This window comes from Neolamprologus brichardi, chromosome 2 (assembly GCF_056152115.1).
Source record: "Neolamprologus brichardi isolate AB-2024 chromosome 2, ASM5615211v1, whole genome shotgun sequence".
In the NCBI taxonomy this organism is placed as follows: Eukaryota; Metazoa; Chordata; class Actinopteri; order Cichliformes; family Cichlidae; genus Neolamprologus; species Neolamprologus brichardi.
In genome coordinates, this window is record NC_142105.1 from 29,805,781 (window position 1) to 29,824,225 (window position 18,445).

At 40.1% G+C, this 18,445-nt stretch overlaps 1 protein-coding gene across 1 annotated transcript in view; it reads left to right on the plus strand.

Annotated features, from left to right (window-relative positions):
• Positions 1-12,101, plus strand: part of ccdc88b (coiled-coil and HOOK domain protein 88B) — a 64,015-nt gene extending 51,914 nt beyond the window's left edge. The window contains exons 25-28 of the mRNA XM_087829719.1: positions 4,296-4,403; positions 7,169-7,326; positions 11,193-11,534; positions 11,838-12,101. Coding sequence (XP_087685845.1) covers positions 4,296-4,403; positions 7,169-7,326; positions 11,193-11,534; positions 11,838-11,893 — 664 coding nt within the window. The 3' untranslated portion in view covers positions 11,894-12,101. The remainder of the gene's footprint in view (positions 1-4,295; positions 4,404-7,168; positions 7,327-11,192; positions 11,535-11,837) is intronic.
• Positions 12,102-18,445: the final 6,344 nt, after the last annotated feature.

The window sequence follows — 18,445 nt, forward strand, 5'->3', positions numbered from 1 at the left end:
AGCAATCTTTAATTGGTTTATTTTGTTTTTTAACCTAGTAATGAGCGATGGCCTCCCTCACTTATATAGACATCTCGTTGACCCTCATATTGAGCATTCCAGTGAAAAGAGACCAAATGCAAGTTCACTTAAAATAACTTCCAGATCATTTACTTGCTTAATCTGTTATGGAGTAACAAGAGAAGAGGCCTCACCTGGCCATGAAACTGCGTGCCAATTAATTGTCCAGTAACATGTTGAGTTGGGACTTTGTATTTAAAAAATGTCTGTAATTTCTACACAGTTAATGAAGTACTTTAGTTAAGCCCCTCGAATTCAAGCTGAAAGTTTCCACTTCAATCACACATTGACTGTTTGATTTAAAATCCACCGCGTTCGTGTACAGAGGCAAAATACGAAAATGTGTGGACTTAACTGTATACATGAAACAGTACTTAGCATAACATTTGAATAAAAATATAAATTAAACAAAGCTAGTTTTAACTTATTTTATGTATTTTATGACTACTGTTCCTTTTATTAATTGTGTTTTTTGTAAGGTGACCTTGGGTTTCTGAAAGGCGCCCTCAAATAAAATGTATTACTATCATTATTATTATTATTAGTTGCTCACTGAGTAAATGATGACATTGGAGCAGTACAATAAAAAAATATGAAAGTAAAAGGAACAGCGATTCAATGAAAATATAAACAACCTGATTTGAAATGACCAAAAAGGATTTTAGAATAAGTGAAAAGATGGGAAGAAGCAGACGTTTAAAGATAACCTATTCCCTTCGGAGGCAACATAAAAGCTTTTTTTTTTTTTTTTTTACCAACTTCTTTTGATATAAAAGAGACATTAGAAATAAATATATAAATTACTGCAGATTGAAACGATAGTCTTTTTCTATAATGACTAAAACAGTTTGTCAGGTATTTACTTGCATATAAAATGTGTTTTTGTGACAAACAGAGTCATCAGATGTTTCAGCTCCTCTCGGCTCAGTGGAAGGATTTAGTATCCGTTTCCCCCTTTGTTTAATGGTGAAATCATCGAGAGGCAAGTAGTTTCTAAAAAAACAAACCCCTCTAAAAACCCGCTGTGTGGTATGTATCCAGGATTTTACTGAAATTGGCTGCGTCTTACAATTTAGCAGCAGGAACACAGACCAGACAAGTAAACAAAGGCAAGGCAAAAAAAGGCAAGGTATCAACTGCCAGCCGATCGGAAAATGTGTAGCTGTGAAAAGATCATGTGTGGTATGGGAACAGGATCCATTTCAGGGGGTTATGTTGCAAAACAGCAAACAGAAAACTGGGGGAAGCGGATTGGTATATGTATTCTAGTGGTGACCCAGGAGCAGGTGGATGTAGGAGTCGGGTGGATTTGACCGGTGTGGAAAGTCTGCGAATATCTGGTAGATGGAGAATGGCAGGCCTGGAAAGTTCCTACGAAATGCATGGGCCTGGGGGAAATGAGAAATGGCTTGGGACTGAGGCAGAGTGCACAAGATAAAAACAACTGAGATAGCTGTCTTGACAGGCGTGTTTAGCTGCTGAAAAGCTGCTGAAAGATATTTCCCTCAGAAGTTAGAGAGCGAGTTAAAAGGGAGAAGAAGAAACACATGAATCTATATTCACCAGGTGGCCCGAAATATGAGCCTGAATGGATGTTAGTGTTGTTAAAAGCAGCTTTTTGCTGGTGAATGTTCACCCCTTCAGTTTAAAAACTCAGCAGTTTTGACCCGTCGAGTGACCGCACCAATTTTGTTATTTTGTAAAGATTAAAGTGGCATCAAACTGGAAAAGCAGAGGTGTCCTTCAGACCTTCGGTGTTTTATTCCAAAAGGTTTGACTGTAGCCTTGATCAAATATGACTATACCAATGATTACAAATGAAATTCTAATAGAATTTTATTATTATTATTATTATTATTATTATTATTATTATTATTATTGTTATTATTATTATTATTATTATTATTATTATTATTATTATTATTATTATTTTGTATTTAATTTTAGAGTAATAGTACTTGGATGAAGTTGATCTAAAAGTTGCAAGGCTCTTTGGTTTGGATGCTGTTTTAAGTAAATAAAGAACAGAATGAGCTGCAAATCTCATATTTTATTTACAGCAGAACACTGAAAACATATCAAATGTTTAAACTGAGAAAATGCACAAGTCTGGGAAAAAATATGGTCATTTTGAATTTGATAGCAGACGGTAGCATCTTGTCTTCTTCTGACAGCAGTGCGTAACATCTGGAAGCTGAGGAGACCAGCTGCTGGATTTTGGGGGAGGAATGTTGTCCCATATTGTCTGATGTATGATTCTAGCTACTCAACAGTCCTGGATCTTCTCTGTTGTATTTTGTGTTTCATGAAGCTCCCAATGTTTTCAGTTCTCTTCAGCCACGCCGCAGCACTGTCTTTCTGAAGTATGCAAGTATTTTGAAGTATTTTAAAGGCACTAATGTCCCCGCAGACCATCACGGATGCAGGTTTTTGAATTGAGTGCTGATAACAAGCCAGACCACAGAACAGTTTCCCATTTGGCCTCAGTCCATTTTAAATGAACTTTTGCCCAAAGCAGTGATTCAGAATTCACACATGACTTCTTCTTTCGTGATGGAGCTTTAACTTGCATTTGGGGATGGCACCTATTTATTCACAGACAGCAATTTCCAAAAGTGTTCCTGAGCCCATGCAGTGACTTCCAGCTCAGGGTCCAAAGATCACAGACGTGATTTTGGACCTTGTCACCTGTACACAGAGATTTCTCCAGATTCTCTCTTTTGATGATCTTCCATGTACTGTAGATGATGAGATGTTAAAAGTCATCACAATTTTACAAATTGTTCCATAATTTGATGATGGATTTTTTTACAGACTGGTGAATCTCTGCCCATCTTTGCTTTTGAGAAACTCTGGAGAAAAACTATTTTTACATCCAATCATATTACAGACCTGCTGCCAATTGCAAATCCATCCATCCATTCGCTTCCGCTTATCCTTTTCAGGGTCGCGGGGGCGCTGGAGCCTATCCCAGCTGTCATAGGGCAAGAGGCGGGGTACACCCTGAACAGGTCGCCAGTCTGTCGCAGGGCCAACACACAGAGACAGACAACCATTCGCACTCACATTCACTCGCACATTCACACCTAGTGGCAATTTGGATTATCCAAAAACGGTGGGAGGAAGCTGGAGTACCCGGAGGGAACCCACGCAAACACGGGGAGAACATGCAAACTCCACACAGAAAGACCCCGGCCTGATGGTGGAATTGAACTCAGGACCTTCTTGCTGTGCGGCAACAGTGCTAACCACCGTGCCACCGTGCATTGCAAATCATTTTTCAAAATTCAGGTTACATATTCGTCCATGTGAAAAGTCCAGTTGTGTTCAAATGAAAAAAAAAAAAATTGATGCATACCTCTGAGCAGTGGTTTTTAAGACTCATCGCACTTAACTGATTTGTTTTCTGCTCACCTGAAATACTTTACTTTGAAAGGGTGTGCAAAGTATTTGAGAGCCAGTGCTGTAGTCAAACGATGTTCTCCCTTCAAACGAGTGCAGGAGGAAATGTTTTGAATCGAGTGAGAAAACACGTAAAGATGACTGAGAAGCTTTCATAAAATGAATTAAAACCTCCTTCAAGAGTCTCGATCTTAGTTAATACTTTTAATACTGTAGTCGTAATACAAATTCTGAGGAAGAAGCACAGGTAAACAAATGAAGTAGATAATCATAAAGCTTTGCATGACAGAATTCGCCTTAAATCAGTGTAGCTTTGTTACAGCACACAGTAATATTTTTTGTAACTGGGTTATAATTTCTGTAATAGCTGTTGAAAATTTTCAGTCTGGAAAAAAGTGGTGGGCTAAAGGAGTGATTGAATCAACAGCACCGTGAACACTGGGAGGCTAAAACTGTCCCGATACCTTGATGCTGGACTAAATGTTTCCATCTATTACTCCTGCTTTTGAGACTGATTTGAGAATACAAGCTGTTTTCTCCAGTAGATTCATACTTGAGCACATCGCAGCTCAACAGGGTCGCAATAACATCAACACACAGTCTCGCATCTGATGTGCTTGTTAAAAAGAAAAAAGAGACGAACTCCAGAAGTCTCCATTACTCACAAGAGGATTTTAGGCGTTAGTTAAATCGCACACCAACAGCCACGTTCGTGCACACTACCAGAATAATCCTATTAACTTGCACTGATAATGCATGCACAACGATGTGTAAATTTTCCTCCCGCTTCCTCTTAGCTGCTTTGTTCTGATGCTTCGTGTGTTTTCCTTCAGGGAGAAGCTGAGCGAGCTCCGACGGGAGAAGCAGAAGTTGGTGGAGAAGATTATGGATCAGTACAGAGTCCTCGAGCCCAACATGCCATCCCCAGCCAGCAAGGCCAAGTATGTTATATAAATTTGTTTACATGTACAATACACCAAGCTGCTAATGTATTTGTTAATTACACCCGTGCATTATATAATACAGGAGTGAGTGATATTGATTTCATGTAGAAAGGCAGTTGAAGCTGTTGGAGCTGTTGAAGCTGTTGGATATGATAGGTGTAGGTCAGATTCCCACCAGACACAAAAAAGATGGGCACCGTTAGTGATTAGCCGGCAAACACAGCAGATAAAGTTGCAGTGAAAGAGCCTGAGAGATCCCTCAGGAGGTAGCGGAGACAAAAAAAAGAGTTAAAGGAGAGTAAACACTGACTTTAAATTCTCAACTGTTCCCTGAAATAAAGACTAAACCTAAGTAAATTCACTTTTTGTAAACTCGTAGTTTAAGTTTAAGGAAGCCGTAATACAATCTGGATTCGTACACTTTATTAGGGACAGTTCAGCCACTGTTTGTTTACCTCATTACAAATATGGAAACTCCACTACTTTAATATTTTTATCCTCTTTATTTACGTGCATGAATGTACACTTAAAGACACCTTTTTAAGTAAAACAGAAAGTAGAACAGAAAAATGAGGCTACGGTTTAATCGGGCTCACCAAAACTGGACAATAGAAGACTGGAAAACGTTGCCTGGACTGAGGAGTCAGTTTCTGCCGTGACTTTGGCTGTAGCTCAGGTGGCAGATCAGGTCAGAGCAGGTCAGCCACTAACCAGAAGGTCGGTGGTTCGATCCTAGGCTGCTCCAGTCAGCATGCCAAATGGGCAAGATACTAACCCCATGTTGCTCTCCGATGCATCCATCGGAGTGTGAATGTGTGTGACTTAGGTCAGAAAAAAGTGCTTGTGTGAATGGGTGTGATTGGGTGAATGAATTAGTTGTATAGAGCGCTTTGAGTGCTCAGACAGAGTAGAAAAGCGCTGTATAAGAACAAGATCATTTACTTTCATGTGTAAACAACATGAAACCATGGATCCGTCCTGGCTCCAATAGTTCAGACTAGTGGTGATGTTATGGTTTGGGAGGTATCTTCTTGGCACACTTGTACCTGCTGAGCATCGTATAAGGACCACAGTCTGTCTGAATGTTGTTGCTGATCGTGTCTTTTCCTTTGACACAGCGTACCGTCTTCTGATAGTTGTCTCCAGACGGACCATGTCACAGATCATCTCACAGTGCCAACAAAAACAGAACATTGCAGAAAATTAGACTTAGTTGCAGAGTAGCTGCACTGGATTGTTTTACATTGACTGTTTATTAAGTGTGTGGCGAGCCAAGTGTTTTGTGAAGAGCCATTTGATATTGTTAAAGTATATATTTTTAAAGTGTTGCCGTTAGGGATGCACCGATACCGATACTGGTATCGGGTATCGGGGCCGATACTGTAAAATGTGTGTGTACTCATACTCGTAAAAGTTAACCGATACCATGAACCGATACTAACTTATTTCATTAATCAGAGGGTGGCTTGTCATTTTTGTTGTAGTTTTTTTAGATTGGCCACTAGGGGGACATCCCGTGCTAAACAGGCACAGGGTTAGACAGTCAGACTGGCAGCTGCAGATAAAAAAGAGAAACTGGAGGCTGCTGTAGCTAGGCTAAACAAAATGTCAGCAGTGTGGACCGGAACAGCCAACTTTAACTCAGGTTTTGGAAAAGCGATGAAAAATGTCAAGAGAAAATCCACGGGCAGTTAAAATAACAGAGGCTCTGACTCATTTTATCGCTCTGGATGACCAGCCAATGCCAGTCGTGGAAACCATAGGATTCTTCTCAGCATACTCGAGCTGCGATATGAAATTCCCAGCCGTTCACACATCAGGGAGATAATGGTGCCAAAACTGTCTGAAGAGGTAAAGACAAGCAGTGTGTGCGCGATGTCAGTCCTCGGTTTAACGGCACAGTGGACTGATGAGGAGTTTGTTCGTCAATGCCAAATACTTTCGTTATTTTGTTTGTTTGTTTACAATATGAACACTCTGCAACAATTTAAAAGTTTATTTTATTCCAAACAGAAGTGTTTATTTATTATTCCAAAAGCTCGAGACAATAGTTCAGTGATATTTTGTTGAAATTACAATGTGGAGACTCTGCAATAATTTAACAGAAGTGCTTATTTTTCACTTGAAATTTTTTTGTGGTCATTTTTATTAAGATATTATTTATTATTGGCAGAGAATAAAATAAAACCTGCCTTCCAATTCATTGCATTTGTGTGTGTGTGTGGTAGAAGTATCGTTTTTGTACTCTGTATCAGCAAGTACTCAGATCCAAGTATCGGTTTGAAAAAATTGGTATCGTTGCATCCCTAGTTGCCGTGTTATGTTGCATGATTCTGATAAACCCTTTTATCACAAAATCCATCACTACAGGAAAATAAAACACTAACTTGAGATGGATAACATATCTGATAGTAAATGTGTCAGTTAAAAACCAATGAAGAAGAATACAGAATCATATTGTCAGGGGTGGATTTTGGATTTTGGCGTCCAGACATGTTGACAGCTGACCATTCTCTTCCTGTACCTTTTACACCTTTTTATGGTGGTGACATTTTAATTATAGCGTTTCCAGTTGCACAGGTGAAATCCTGGCGCATAAACGATACATGGCACAAAAAGCATTTTGTGAACAAGATGAAACCCCTGACACTTGGCTTCCTCCCATTGTTTCTGGAAAAATCAGGGTGTGCAGTGCATGCAGACACAAACGCTCCCATAGCTCATCTCTTTGTAAATGGTCCCTTTCCCCTGTGTCCTCGTAGGAAATCTAACTGGATTGCAGATAGGATGAAGAAGCTAATCAAACCCCGGGGAGGAGGAGGAGGAAGAGAGGGACGCGCCCTCTTCACCGCCGCGGGCAGCGTGGAAAACCTGGCCGACAGCGCTGAATTTACATCAGACACACACGCACCTCAGCCTGGTGAGATCTCACACACACCCACAGAACCAAGCTCACTATACCCCCCCCTGCCCTTCCTGCACAACGACAAACACACAAACAGCAGCTGACTGGTTTTCACAAAGATATGCTCACATGCTCAGCCCATCAAGCGAGCCTGCAGGCATGCATACAAATCATCTCATGACTACCAAGTGTGGTCGGCATTGATACCACTCTCTTCTCCTTAGATCTCTCCCCATAGAGTGCCAAGACTCACAGAGGCTGGCTTTCTCTGCTAACCACATGTTGAAAGGAAAGAGATTCGTGAGGCTTCATTCGCTTTTTATGCATTTACTGACTGAGAGTCAGAAAGACAACTCTCTGCAGACGCTTTCAAAGCCGGGATTTAATCCTCAACCTGCATTCTTGATGTGTTTTCTCTCTTTCTGACATACCAACATTGTCTCTCACTTAATTTTTATTTCCCTCGCAGTGTGTTTTCTGTAAACCCCTGGATTTCTTAAACTCGAGTCTCTCTTTATGCCAGAGAAAGACTTGATCTTTCATCTTCACAACAAGCAGAGAAAAGCAGAAAAACTCCCTGAAGTGAAGAGCCAGCTAAGACATTTCTCAAAACTGCTTCCTGTTTAATATGTTTGGGGTGACGTTTACCACAAACATTTAACTGATTCACAGCTGTTTAACATGACAGGTTGGATTTGGAGTAGTATTCTTGCTTGCAACGATCAGGCTTGTATCAATGCTAGGCTCTTTTGTTAAAAAAAGGTGCATTAGATTATCTAGAAAGGAATATTTTATTATATCATTTATGCTTTTAAACAGGTGTATTTGGCAGGTGGGGGAACCCTAAGCTTCAGTATAGCAGTGCAGCAGAGTCAAAGTCAACTAACTTTTACTATGAGCTCTGATAGATTTGTTTTTTGTGTACAAGCTGTGATCAGCTGACCTTTGCTGTTGCTTCTCTGAGGTTTACTGCTCTCTGTGGATTTAGCCAACTACATTTCTACAGTATATAAGCAGATTTTAAAGTAGCACCGTGGCTGCTTTCCAACACTAACCCACTATAATAGTGAAATTGTTACTAAAGAACATCATCAGCTTAAATTCAAACTGATGACTCCCAATAGACTCCTCCTGGACGCAGGCACTTATTTTGAAGCATTATATAAATTAACTAACTTTCACATTGATGGTCAGTGAGTATTAAAAAAATAAAAATAAAAATATGATTTGAATAAATTTAAATTCTGAATTGTTTCAATGCCTCATCTCTCAGGTAACGTCTCTGATGCTAGCCAGGATGTAAAGTAAATGTCACCTTGGACATCAGTCCCAACTCTGCAAACTACTGTCCAGCTTAAACTTTAACTAACATGAAATTATCATCACTTAATTGGTTTGCATAAACATCTCCACCTCCTCTGAGGTTCATGGATGTAGTGAAGGACATGCAGAGGGTTGGTGTGACAGAGGAGGATGCTAGGGACAGGGTGCGATGGCAGCAGATGATCCTTTAAAGGAAGCAGCCAAAAGATGGAAAAGACTTGCAGGGCTGTCCTTACCTTTAAAAATGATCTCTCATCTTCCTCTCTTGTCTTGTCTTTCTTACATCTTTGTCTAACCTTCTCTGTCTCAGAGAAGAAAGCTGATATTTTTCTTCCCCCTGAGAAGTACAACAACTCTAGCTAGCAGGTTCATTGTGCACCACACTGCACAGCTTAAGTGGTGTTTTGGATTTTACTAGTTGAGCTCTTTGAATACCTGCCATTTCTTTTTTTTTTTTTTTTTTTTTTTTTTTTTGCCTGTCCCGTTTGGCTCTTTTGCCATCAGAATTATTGTCTAAAGGCGAAGAAAGATGCCCAACGGATTTTCTTTACCAAATTGACCATCCCAGCTTTGCCGTAATGGTCCATTTGATTCACCTTTTATTCTTTATTTTATTTTCACTTGCTGAATACGGGACAGACTTGACTGGGGGAAAGAAAAGGGAGAAAGAAAGAGGGAAAGAAAAACAGTTGAGAAGAGGGACGGGGGAGAAGGGCAAAAAACAGAATAAGCAAAAAAAAAAAAAAAAAAAAAAAAAAAATACATGTATCGATCACCTGGATCACCTGTTGAGAAAGAAAAAAGAAAACAAGCAGAAGAAAACAAGAGTAATACAATAAACAACATCACAATGATATATGGGAATATGACAGTAAATACTAAATATTAAACATTATTGTGCAGCACGTAAGATCGACAGCACAGTGTGCTTTGAGGTAGGAGCCAAAAAGGGTGTAGTTTGTGTGTGTGATCACCCGTGTGTACACCTGTGAGCATGGACGCGCTTGTTTTCTTAAAAGGTTCCCTCATGTAATGATCTGCTAGAGGGTGTATATACCCGCCATTTCAAGAAAAAGGTTAGTCTGTTTATGCTCGCTTCTCTCTTTAGAAGCACTAGATGCTGAAATACTGGGACAAACAGCTTTGTTAACATCTGTAGCGTGGATGCAAGACAGCGAAGAAAAGAGAGGAAAAAAAAGATGATGTATACAGGCGGTACTTAACTGTCTCCACAGCATCAGCTAGACGAAGCATGAAAAATTAACTTGATTTATAGTATTTTGTATTAAACTGTCTATCACATTTAATTACTGATTTATGAAGGTGTCAGAATGCACTCTTGCCGACTTTAACCCCTGCTTTTAAGAAAACTTAAAGTTCTAGGCAATATTGGAAAGTGCTCATTATAACTTATTGTTGATATCGTTCTTATCACACCTCGCATTTCAATTCCTAAGAATATATACATATAACAAGAGAGATATGCTATTTTAGACACACTTCCATTTCAATAGAAAATAGAATAGGAAAACAAAAAAAAAGACTCCAGTCTGAACAAGATAAGATGCAGCATTTTTTCAGCCTAATGTCCTAAATGATGCATTTTCATTGTTATTGTTAGTGCCGAAAATGTGCTCGAGTTCTCGGCGGCACTGTTAAGTATTTATTAGTAGTGCATAAAAACACGTAACAAACAGCTTAGAATAGACACTAATGTAGCTGGAAACAGGCATGAGCACACACTTAAGTGTTTAAAATCAATAATTCCAAAATGTGTTATGATGCTATATTTTATTAGTGTAAAATAATACATCATTAATAATGTTATTGTTGTTAATGAACGTGTTATGTAATATTTTATAAACCAGCCGTTATCTGTTTGCATGCAGTTGATGTTAAATGTTGAACAAGAGGATTTAATAAATTCTCCTCTGCAATTATCGGCATGTTGACATTACAATCTATTTTTCAATAATAGAATATTTTACATATATGCCACGAATGCCTGCTATAGAGCATGCACATTTAGTTGTTTATACATGTAATATAGTGGCTTGATAATTGCTAAATAAATGTTTCAAATGAAGGGTTAGGAACTGATTTTTCTCTGCTTTTCTGCTGCATCAAACCAAAGAGGTTCACATCACTTGTCGGTCTCACACTCATGGATTGATGGCTGGCAGTGCTGCCGATTGTACAGGCTTAATGTGTGGCTCAAGGACACTTAGACACGAGGAGGGAAAGAATCAAACTAATAACCTCGCCATTAATGGCAATACAGGCCAACCACCTGAGCCACAGTTATCTTTTCTTTTCTTTTTTTTCTCGAACCTATATTTGTCCTGAGTCCCTGAAACTGCTTTGGCACTGGAAAAGAAAATTTCTACCTTCTATCTTTGTGCTGTAAATGGGCTCATCTGGCTAAACACAAATGCAGAGGATCCTGTACATGAATATTTCTGAATGAATGATTAACGATAAAATTATCAACTGCAACAGTGAACTTATATTTTGTTTAAGGTTTCCTTTATAATAGTTTATGAATCCTTCTCATACAGTTCCAGACCCTCGCAGTGCTCCGGTCTCTCCTTCTCCCCTGAGAAAATCTGCATCCCAGACAGAACCCGAGGTCTCTCTTCCCGGCGCACCAGCTACGCGCGCTGGCTCCGGGGGCCGTCGTAAACTGGGATCCCGTCACGGCTGGGGGTTGGGATTGGCCAGAGCAGGCTCGGGAGTTTCACAGTCTTTTAGTCCCGGTGACCAGAAGACACATCCACGCCAGCGGCTACGCTCCAGCCAGAACAACGCCTCCGTCCTATGGGAGGGAGAGAGAGGTGCATCTCAGGAAGCAGACGCCCCGTTGACCGGTCAGGAGAGCGCCGAGGAGGATGAAGTGAAAGGTGCGGAGGAGAAAGGGGGCTGAGAAAGATTCATGTTCATGTTTTCTTTTTTTTTTTTAAGAAGGAAAACTGTAAATAAGTAACAAAGGGGATTATTCAGAAGAAAAACATTTACCAGCTTGTTCAGATGGATATTTTTAAACTTCTCCTGTGTTAACAAGTGAGCTGCGAGCACATCTTTGGGGTAATAAGAAAAACATTAAGCCAAAGTCAACTGTAAAGAAAAATAAACTGCACAGAATCATCACATCATCTAAAATCCCTCAAAGGTAGAGCTAGTATTTCTTTTCTTTTGTCTTCCAGATAATCAGCACTCGAGTGACGACAGCACAACGGCACAAGACAGAAGTGTAGACTAACCCCAGCTGAATTAATAACAAATGTTTTATATTATGTGCTCCATGGAAACCGTTTTCATGCCTCTTCTTGTGTGTCTGCATATTTTAAATACAAGATCCTCCTAGTATTTTTGAATACATGAATAAATGCTTTAATCAGTCATTTGAGATCTTACTCATTTGTGAAGCAATTAACACCCTCCTTAGTACATACTATGAATAAAACTGACTGTACACCATCTATATATCTAGTGCACCTATAAAAAAAAGCTGAATATTGTGAAAATGTTTTCTTTTTCATTTTAATTCAAAGAGGTAATCCTGCAAATATTCTGTATTTAAGGCACACAAAGACAACAATTTCAAAGCGTTTTTGTGATTCTGGCTTTTAGCTCATGAAAATTAGAAATCCAGACTCCTAGAATATTAATTATAAATATTGTTTATCTCTTGGTCGAGTTCAGTGCATGCAACACAATCATGTGAAAGACTGTTGAACTGACTGTTGCCCAGATCACGATCATTAACACCCTCCACGAGGAGAGTGAGCCACAGAAGGTGGCTCCTGAAAAGGCTCACTGTTTGTGCTGTAGCGAAACATACGTGGAAAGAAACGGCGTGTTAGGAAAAGGTGCACAAGAAACAGGGATGACAGTAGCCTCGTGAAGACTGTCAGGAAAAGTCCATTCAAGAACCTGGGAGTGCTTCACAAGGAATGGACTGATGTTGCCATCAGTGCTTCAGGAGCCACTATCAACAGATGTCTTTAGGAAACAGCTGTAACTGAAACAGAGACAACATCAGCAGCGTCTTACCTGGGCCAGGGGCGTAATTTCCAGGGGGGATAGGGGGGTTATGACCCCCCCAATAGTCAGACCGAACCAATATAACCCCCCCAATAAAATTATGAATTATCTTGCATAAGTAGGCTGTTGATTTTCTTTACTCATTTCAGGTATTACCAGCAAAATAGTTGCATGTTTAATCATCTGGGAATTTACCCAGATTTATTTATTTATTTATTTAGACAGAGATCTCGACCCCCCCAATGTTCAGCACAAAATTACGCCGATGATCTGGGCTAAGGAAAAAAGAAACGACTGATGCTCAGTGGTCCAAAGTCGTCATTTTAGATTAAAGTGAGTTTTTCATTTAATTAGTAAATCAAGATCCTGGGGTCTGTGATCATGCCATGTCTGGTTGATCCGTGATGCTCGAATCCAGAGTCCATGCAGGCGTGTAGCAGAATCTTTTCAGCACGCTTCATCCACTTCCATCTGCTTATAAGCTTTATGGAGATGCTGATTTCCTTTTCCAGCAGGACTTAGCACCTGCCCACTGTGCCAAAACTGCTATGAAATGGTTTGCTGACCATGTTAATACTGTGCTTGATTGGCCAGCCAACTGGCTGGGAACACCAGTCATTACCTACTTCTTCTCCAAACTCAGATTTGCTTTTTATTGAATGGCACCACAATCGTCTCCTAATATTAAGAGAAAAAGTATAAATGGAGACTTTTTTAATCAAGTGAGTTTTGATGTGTTATTCTGAATTGGAGTAACTCACAAGAAATTTAGTCTTTTATTGTGGAGGACTTGTTAGGAACGTAATAATGCTACTTAAGAGTTATGCAACTAAACCCAGACCAGACTGACTACTTTTAAAGGACCAAAAGATTTTTATACTCATATAACAGCTGATATGGTAGAGTTGTTAAAAAGGGAAAGGGATTAAAGGGGTTGGTAAATAACTCTGAATTTATTCTTAGAGTTGGCGACTTGAAGACCACAGCTGACACCACGCCACTGTTTGTTCAGCTGCAATGTTACTCTGTTACATGTGCTGCAGACAAGTAAGCAATGCATTTTGAGCCTCTAATCTCTTTTACTGCACTTTCTTTCTACTATGAAAATGTATGTGGTGTATATCAAGAACATGTTAGCTAATACCGGCCAATAACCTCTGCTTGTATCTGTCCAGACTCGACAGATAAAGCCAATCCACCAGCGAGCTACACAAAGGATGCAAGCAGCAATTTTCAGTTATGTAAAGATATATGAACAGTAAGGCTTTAAATTGAAACACCTGCGTTTTGTCAAATTGAAACATTTATGCATTATTTTTCTGCTTGTATAAGTTTCTCTGCATTATTGATAAATACTTTAAAATGAGGATGAATTAAAAAAAACCCTCTGACGCATGTTTATTGATCACAATCTCAAGTCAAGGCAAGTTAAACACTGAGGAAGAGATTACATTAAATAACAGATGATGAGTTGTGGCTATAAGAATGAAACCAAGTTATGTAATACAGTAAGAACACGAGCATGGGTACTATTCTTTGAGTGGAGGAGGATGACCAGAGTGGTTCAAGCTGATAGGACGCCAACAATAACTCAAGTAACCACTTGTTACAAAATGTATGCAGAAGAGCAACTCTGAGCACACAGCAGATGGGCTACAACAGCAAAAGACTGGATGAGACTTATGTAAGATTAGAACAGAAAACTCAATCTCATCTGGACAACAAAAGACTGGAAAAAACGTTGTCTGATCAGATGAGTCTTGATTTCTGCTGCAACATTCAGATGGGAGGGAACAACATCCACCCTGCCTTGTATCAACGGTTCAGGCTGCTGGTGGTGTAATGTGTGGATATTGTCTTGGCATACAGTCTCCATATCTCAGGAGCACTTTTGGATGTGATTTTCATTGTGAATGTGAAGCTGACACATCTGCAGCAGCTCTTTGATGCTATCGTTTCAATATCGATCAAAATCTCTGAGGTAATAAAGTTACCGGTGTCCGCAATTAAGGACTGGATTGAGTAAGTGGGAAACTCGGTCTTCTGAGAAAGCTTCTTTACTTCTTTTGCAACAGCAGTAACAGCATTTCATCCTAACAAGCCCAGACTAAAAAGTTGCCTCTGTAACTACTAGGAAGCTGAGTGTTTCTACTGTCATAACATTGTCTCCATTTTAATTGTTAACATTATTTATTGATGTATTCAGTTGTATTTTGACATGACCTTTTACTACACTTGTCAGTTCCAAAGCTCCACATTCACTGTGTAAATCCCTCAGCAGATTCTCAAATAGCAGCTCTGCAGCATCTGTGGAGGCGGTTAATTACTGATGCCAGCAAGAAGACACCAGGAACATTAGAGTAGATTTCATGGGCTATATCATAAGTGACATGTATGTGGCTCGGCTGTGGCAGAAAGTGGAGCAGAGCCCTCATATGTAAATTTCACTTGAGCATTAAAGTTCAGCGCTTGAAGCTTCATCTCGTTTTCCATAAATCTTTACAGGATTAACGAAAAAATGTTCAGTGTTCACGCTGCTCCTTCTGATCGCCTCTCCTTTAAGTTGGCTCACTCAAAGTCAAAAAAGTGTGACTTTTAAAAGCTGCTGGGGTTTTTCTTTTTGTGAGCAGAGCTTCAAGGTAAAAAGGAAAAGCACTGGAGCAAGGTGAACCAAAAGCATAAAAATCCCTGCAAGAGAAAGACTTAAGTACGGAAGTGAGACAAAAAATAATGAAGTCATCTGCAATGCAGTTTCTTTCTCAGGGTCAGATTCATGCAGAAAGCAAAATAATGCATAAATCTGATGGAAAACCTCTGCCTAACCCCCAGATCTTATTTGCCTACAGCCACATAAACATGAGAAACCCTGCCATCTGGCTCGCATATGGTTGAAAATCCCATTTAATTTAGGGTTCCTGTGTAAATCTAGCCATTGATCAAATGGCAAATGAGCTGCATTAGTGCTTTAATGAGATTCCTCTTTCACTGTTGCACCAAATGGTGTCAGTGTAGAGCCAGGCCAGGCCTCTGTCAACAGACAGACACATGGACAGATGAAGACGGGGGAATTAGCATGTAGCTTTCCAAATGCGCAGAGCTGAGAGTTCATCATGAAGCTAAAACGGCCTTCTCACAAGACACGCAGCTCCCAGCCTCCCAGATTAGGACAGGGAAACGTCAGCGTTTCCGTTAGGAGTGCTATTTTTTGGGGAGGGTGGTGCGTATAGCGCAGCGCATAGCTCTGTTTTTCCTACCCCTTCTCAAATACACATCCTAAATTATGATTTGCAAATGACAAATAGATCGCTAATACAATTCATGAATTATGTAGTTGTCATGGTGACATTAATCAAAAAGCAGGTCCCTTCTCTGGGCGCTGAACATTGTGTTTGTGGAATTGAGATGCATGACGGGGGCTGCACACCGAGGCGCCTGAGTGAGCGCAGGGCAAAGCGATAGCAAGATATTGGTTCTGCCAGTCACTCAGAGGCTTATTATGAGTGCAATGCAACAATCACATGCCTTCAGGCACACAGACAGACAGCGCCCACAGACTAAAAGTGAGGGCAAGGCTTTAAATCCTTTTTAGCCTTGTAAAAAACACGTATATGTTATTTTTTCCTTCTGTTTATAAGCCTCTGTGCATTATCAAGAAATTTGTATGGGAAGGATTTATTTGAGGAAAAAAAAATTTTGTAATTTGAGCCATCTTTATTCAGCACAATCTCTCGCTGAAATAAAACATTTTTTTAAAGAAAGCTTTTCCCAGGGAGCATAATGAGCTGCTGCAACACAAAATCAGTACAAAATAAATAAATAAATAAAAGGCCTTGAAGAAAAAAAAGAGACGTCATTGCCACAAAATGAGTGATTAAGTGCCATCTCCACTCCTGATTCCTAAAGCGATGAATGATGGATGGCTGCCTTGGCTGACATCACAGTTGGATCTCAAGAGTGTGCTCAGCTGCTTAATTATTGAGCACCTGAGGGGTGTAACACTATCAGTAAAAATCACTTTTTCAAGCCTCCTCTTCGATGTTTTTGGTCTTCCTCCAGTGCTCTATTTTTTCATTTTCGGTGAAGCCTGCTTTTTTTTTTTTTTGTTGAACCCTCCATGGCCTGCATATGTTTTTCTTCACCGCTTCCTCTGCCCGTTCACCTCCAGTCCTGGCCTGACATATCAATTTTTCATGATTGTGTCTTACTAAAGAGTCTCTCTGGACTAAAAACCTCACTTAAACCACTTAGTCCACTTACTGAACAAGTAAGGCATCCTAAATACTTAGGTGCATTAGGTTTTTGTACAGTCTTTGTCTTTGCCACAGAGATGAATCTTTGTAACTATCCACTGAATTCAAATCAAGCTCGTGTTCAGTCTTCCCAGACTTGTTTTGTGCAGTCTGCCTGATTTGGAAGCAGCTCACACCACTGAAACTTTGCTTTGGGTTAATAAAAAGTTATAATTCATGGATTGTTGTTAGGCATTTTCTCCCAGCAGAGGCCCCCCGGTTGGGCAGGCACCGAGACAAGAGAGCGCCGAGGTGATCTTTGATCGAGAAGTGGTGGAGTAATTCAATTAATTATATTTTGCTCTAGGCAACAAAAGTCGGGGAGGGGATCCTTGAGAGGGAACACAATGCAACTAGGTGGAGAAATAACAAGTAAGTGGAGTGTGTGTGCACACACACCGACTGACCCTGCAACCTCGCCTCCTCACAAAACTGTCAGAATCTCTGCTTTCAGCGGGCTTTTACTCAATGAGGTTAGCCCAAAGGTGAGTCTGTTCATCTATAACTTCCCTCCGTCTGCCTCCAGCCGTCTCTTTACCTCCAACTTCTTCCTCTCCTTTAATTCATCCCTCTCCCCTCTCTCCCTTTCCTTCTTCTCTTTCATTTGGGATCATTCCTCCTCTTCTAACAGTTTGTCCATGCTTGCTCTCTCCTCCTCCTCCTCCCTTTGCACTCCCTTTCTCTCCCCTAGTGTATTAAGGGGCTTTGACGCTCTCAGTAAAAGCTGATTTATTCTCTGGGTGGTATCGATCGGTTTCTGCATTAAAGATTATAATTCATTACCCCGGCCCCTTTTAATACATTAAACACTCAAAATAAAAATAAAACGCTCCCCCCGCCCCCCACCAGACTTCTGGCGTCCCGAGGGTGCGGGAAAACACTTGTCGAGACGTCCGTTCTGTCGTCCTGGGTCCCAGAGCTCCACCTGTGTGTGTGTGTGTGTGTTTGACAGAGGGATCCTCACAGGAATACAATCCTCCCTTTAAGCAAATACAAAATTACATGACAAATCACTGACAGTAGGGGTCAAAACATTGAAAAACAGACGTGACAGAGCTGCAACAATTAATCCATTCACTGATCTTCAGAAAATTTATCAAGTATTTGAAAACTGACTAATTATCTGTTAAATCAAGGAAAAAATATCAAACAATCTCAAGTTTCAACTTGTGTTAGGATTTCTTCTGCTTTTTCTATCCGGTTAATTGGGCAAATCCAACATTTAAGGGGTGCCGTTCCAGTCTGTCTGCATCTGTTGCCATTTATTTACTAAAATATCTCAACATTTTCTAAGTGGACCAGCTGCAAATGCATGCAGACATATGTGTTTGTTAGAAGATTAATCCAAATGATTTTAATGACTGCATCATCAGGATGCAGAGAAGGGTGGGCGATTAATTTTCCTAAGGCTCGCGTGCAAAACTGGGACTGTTGTGGTGAGCTGCACCAATAATCTAACTGGGACTGTTGTGAAGGGG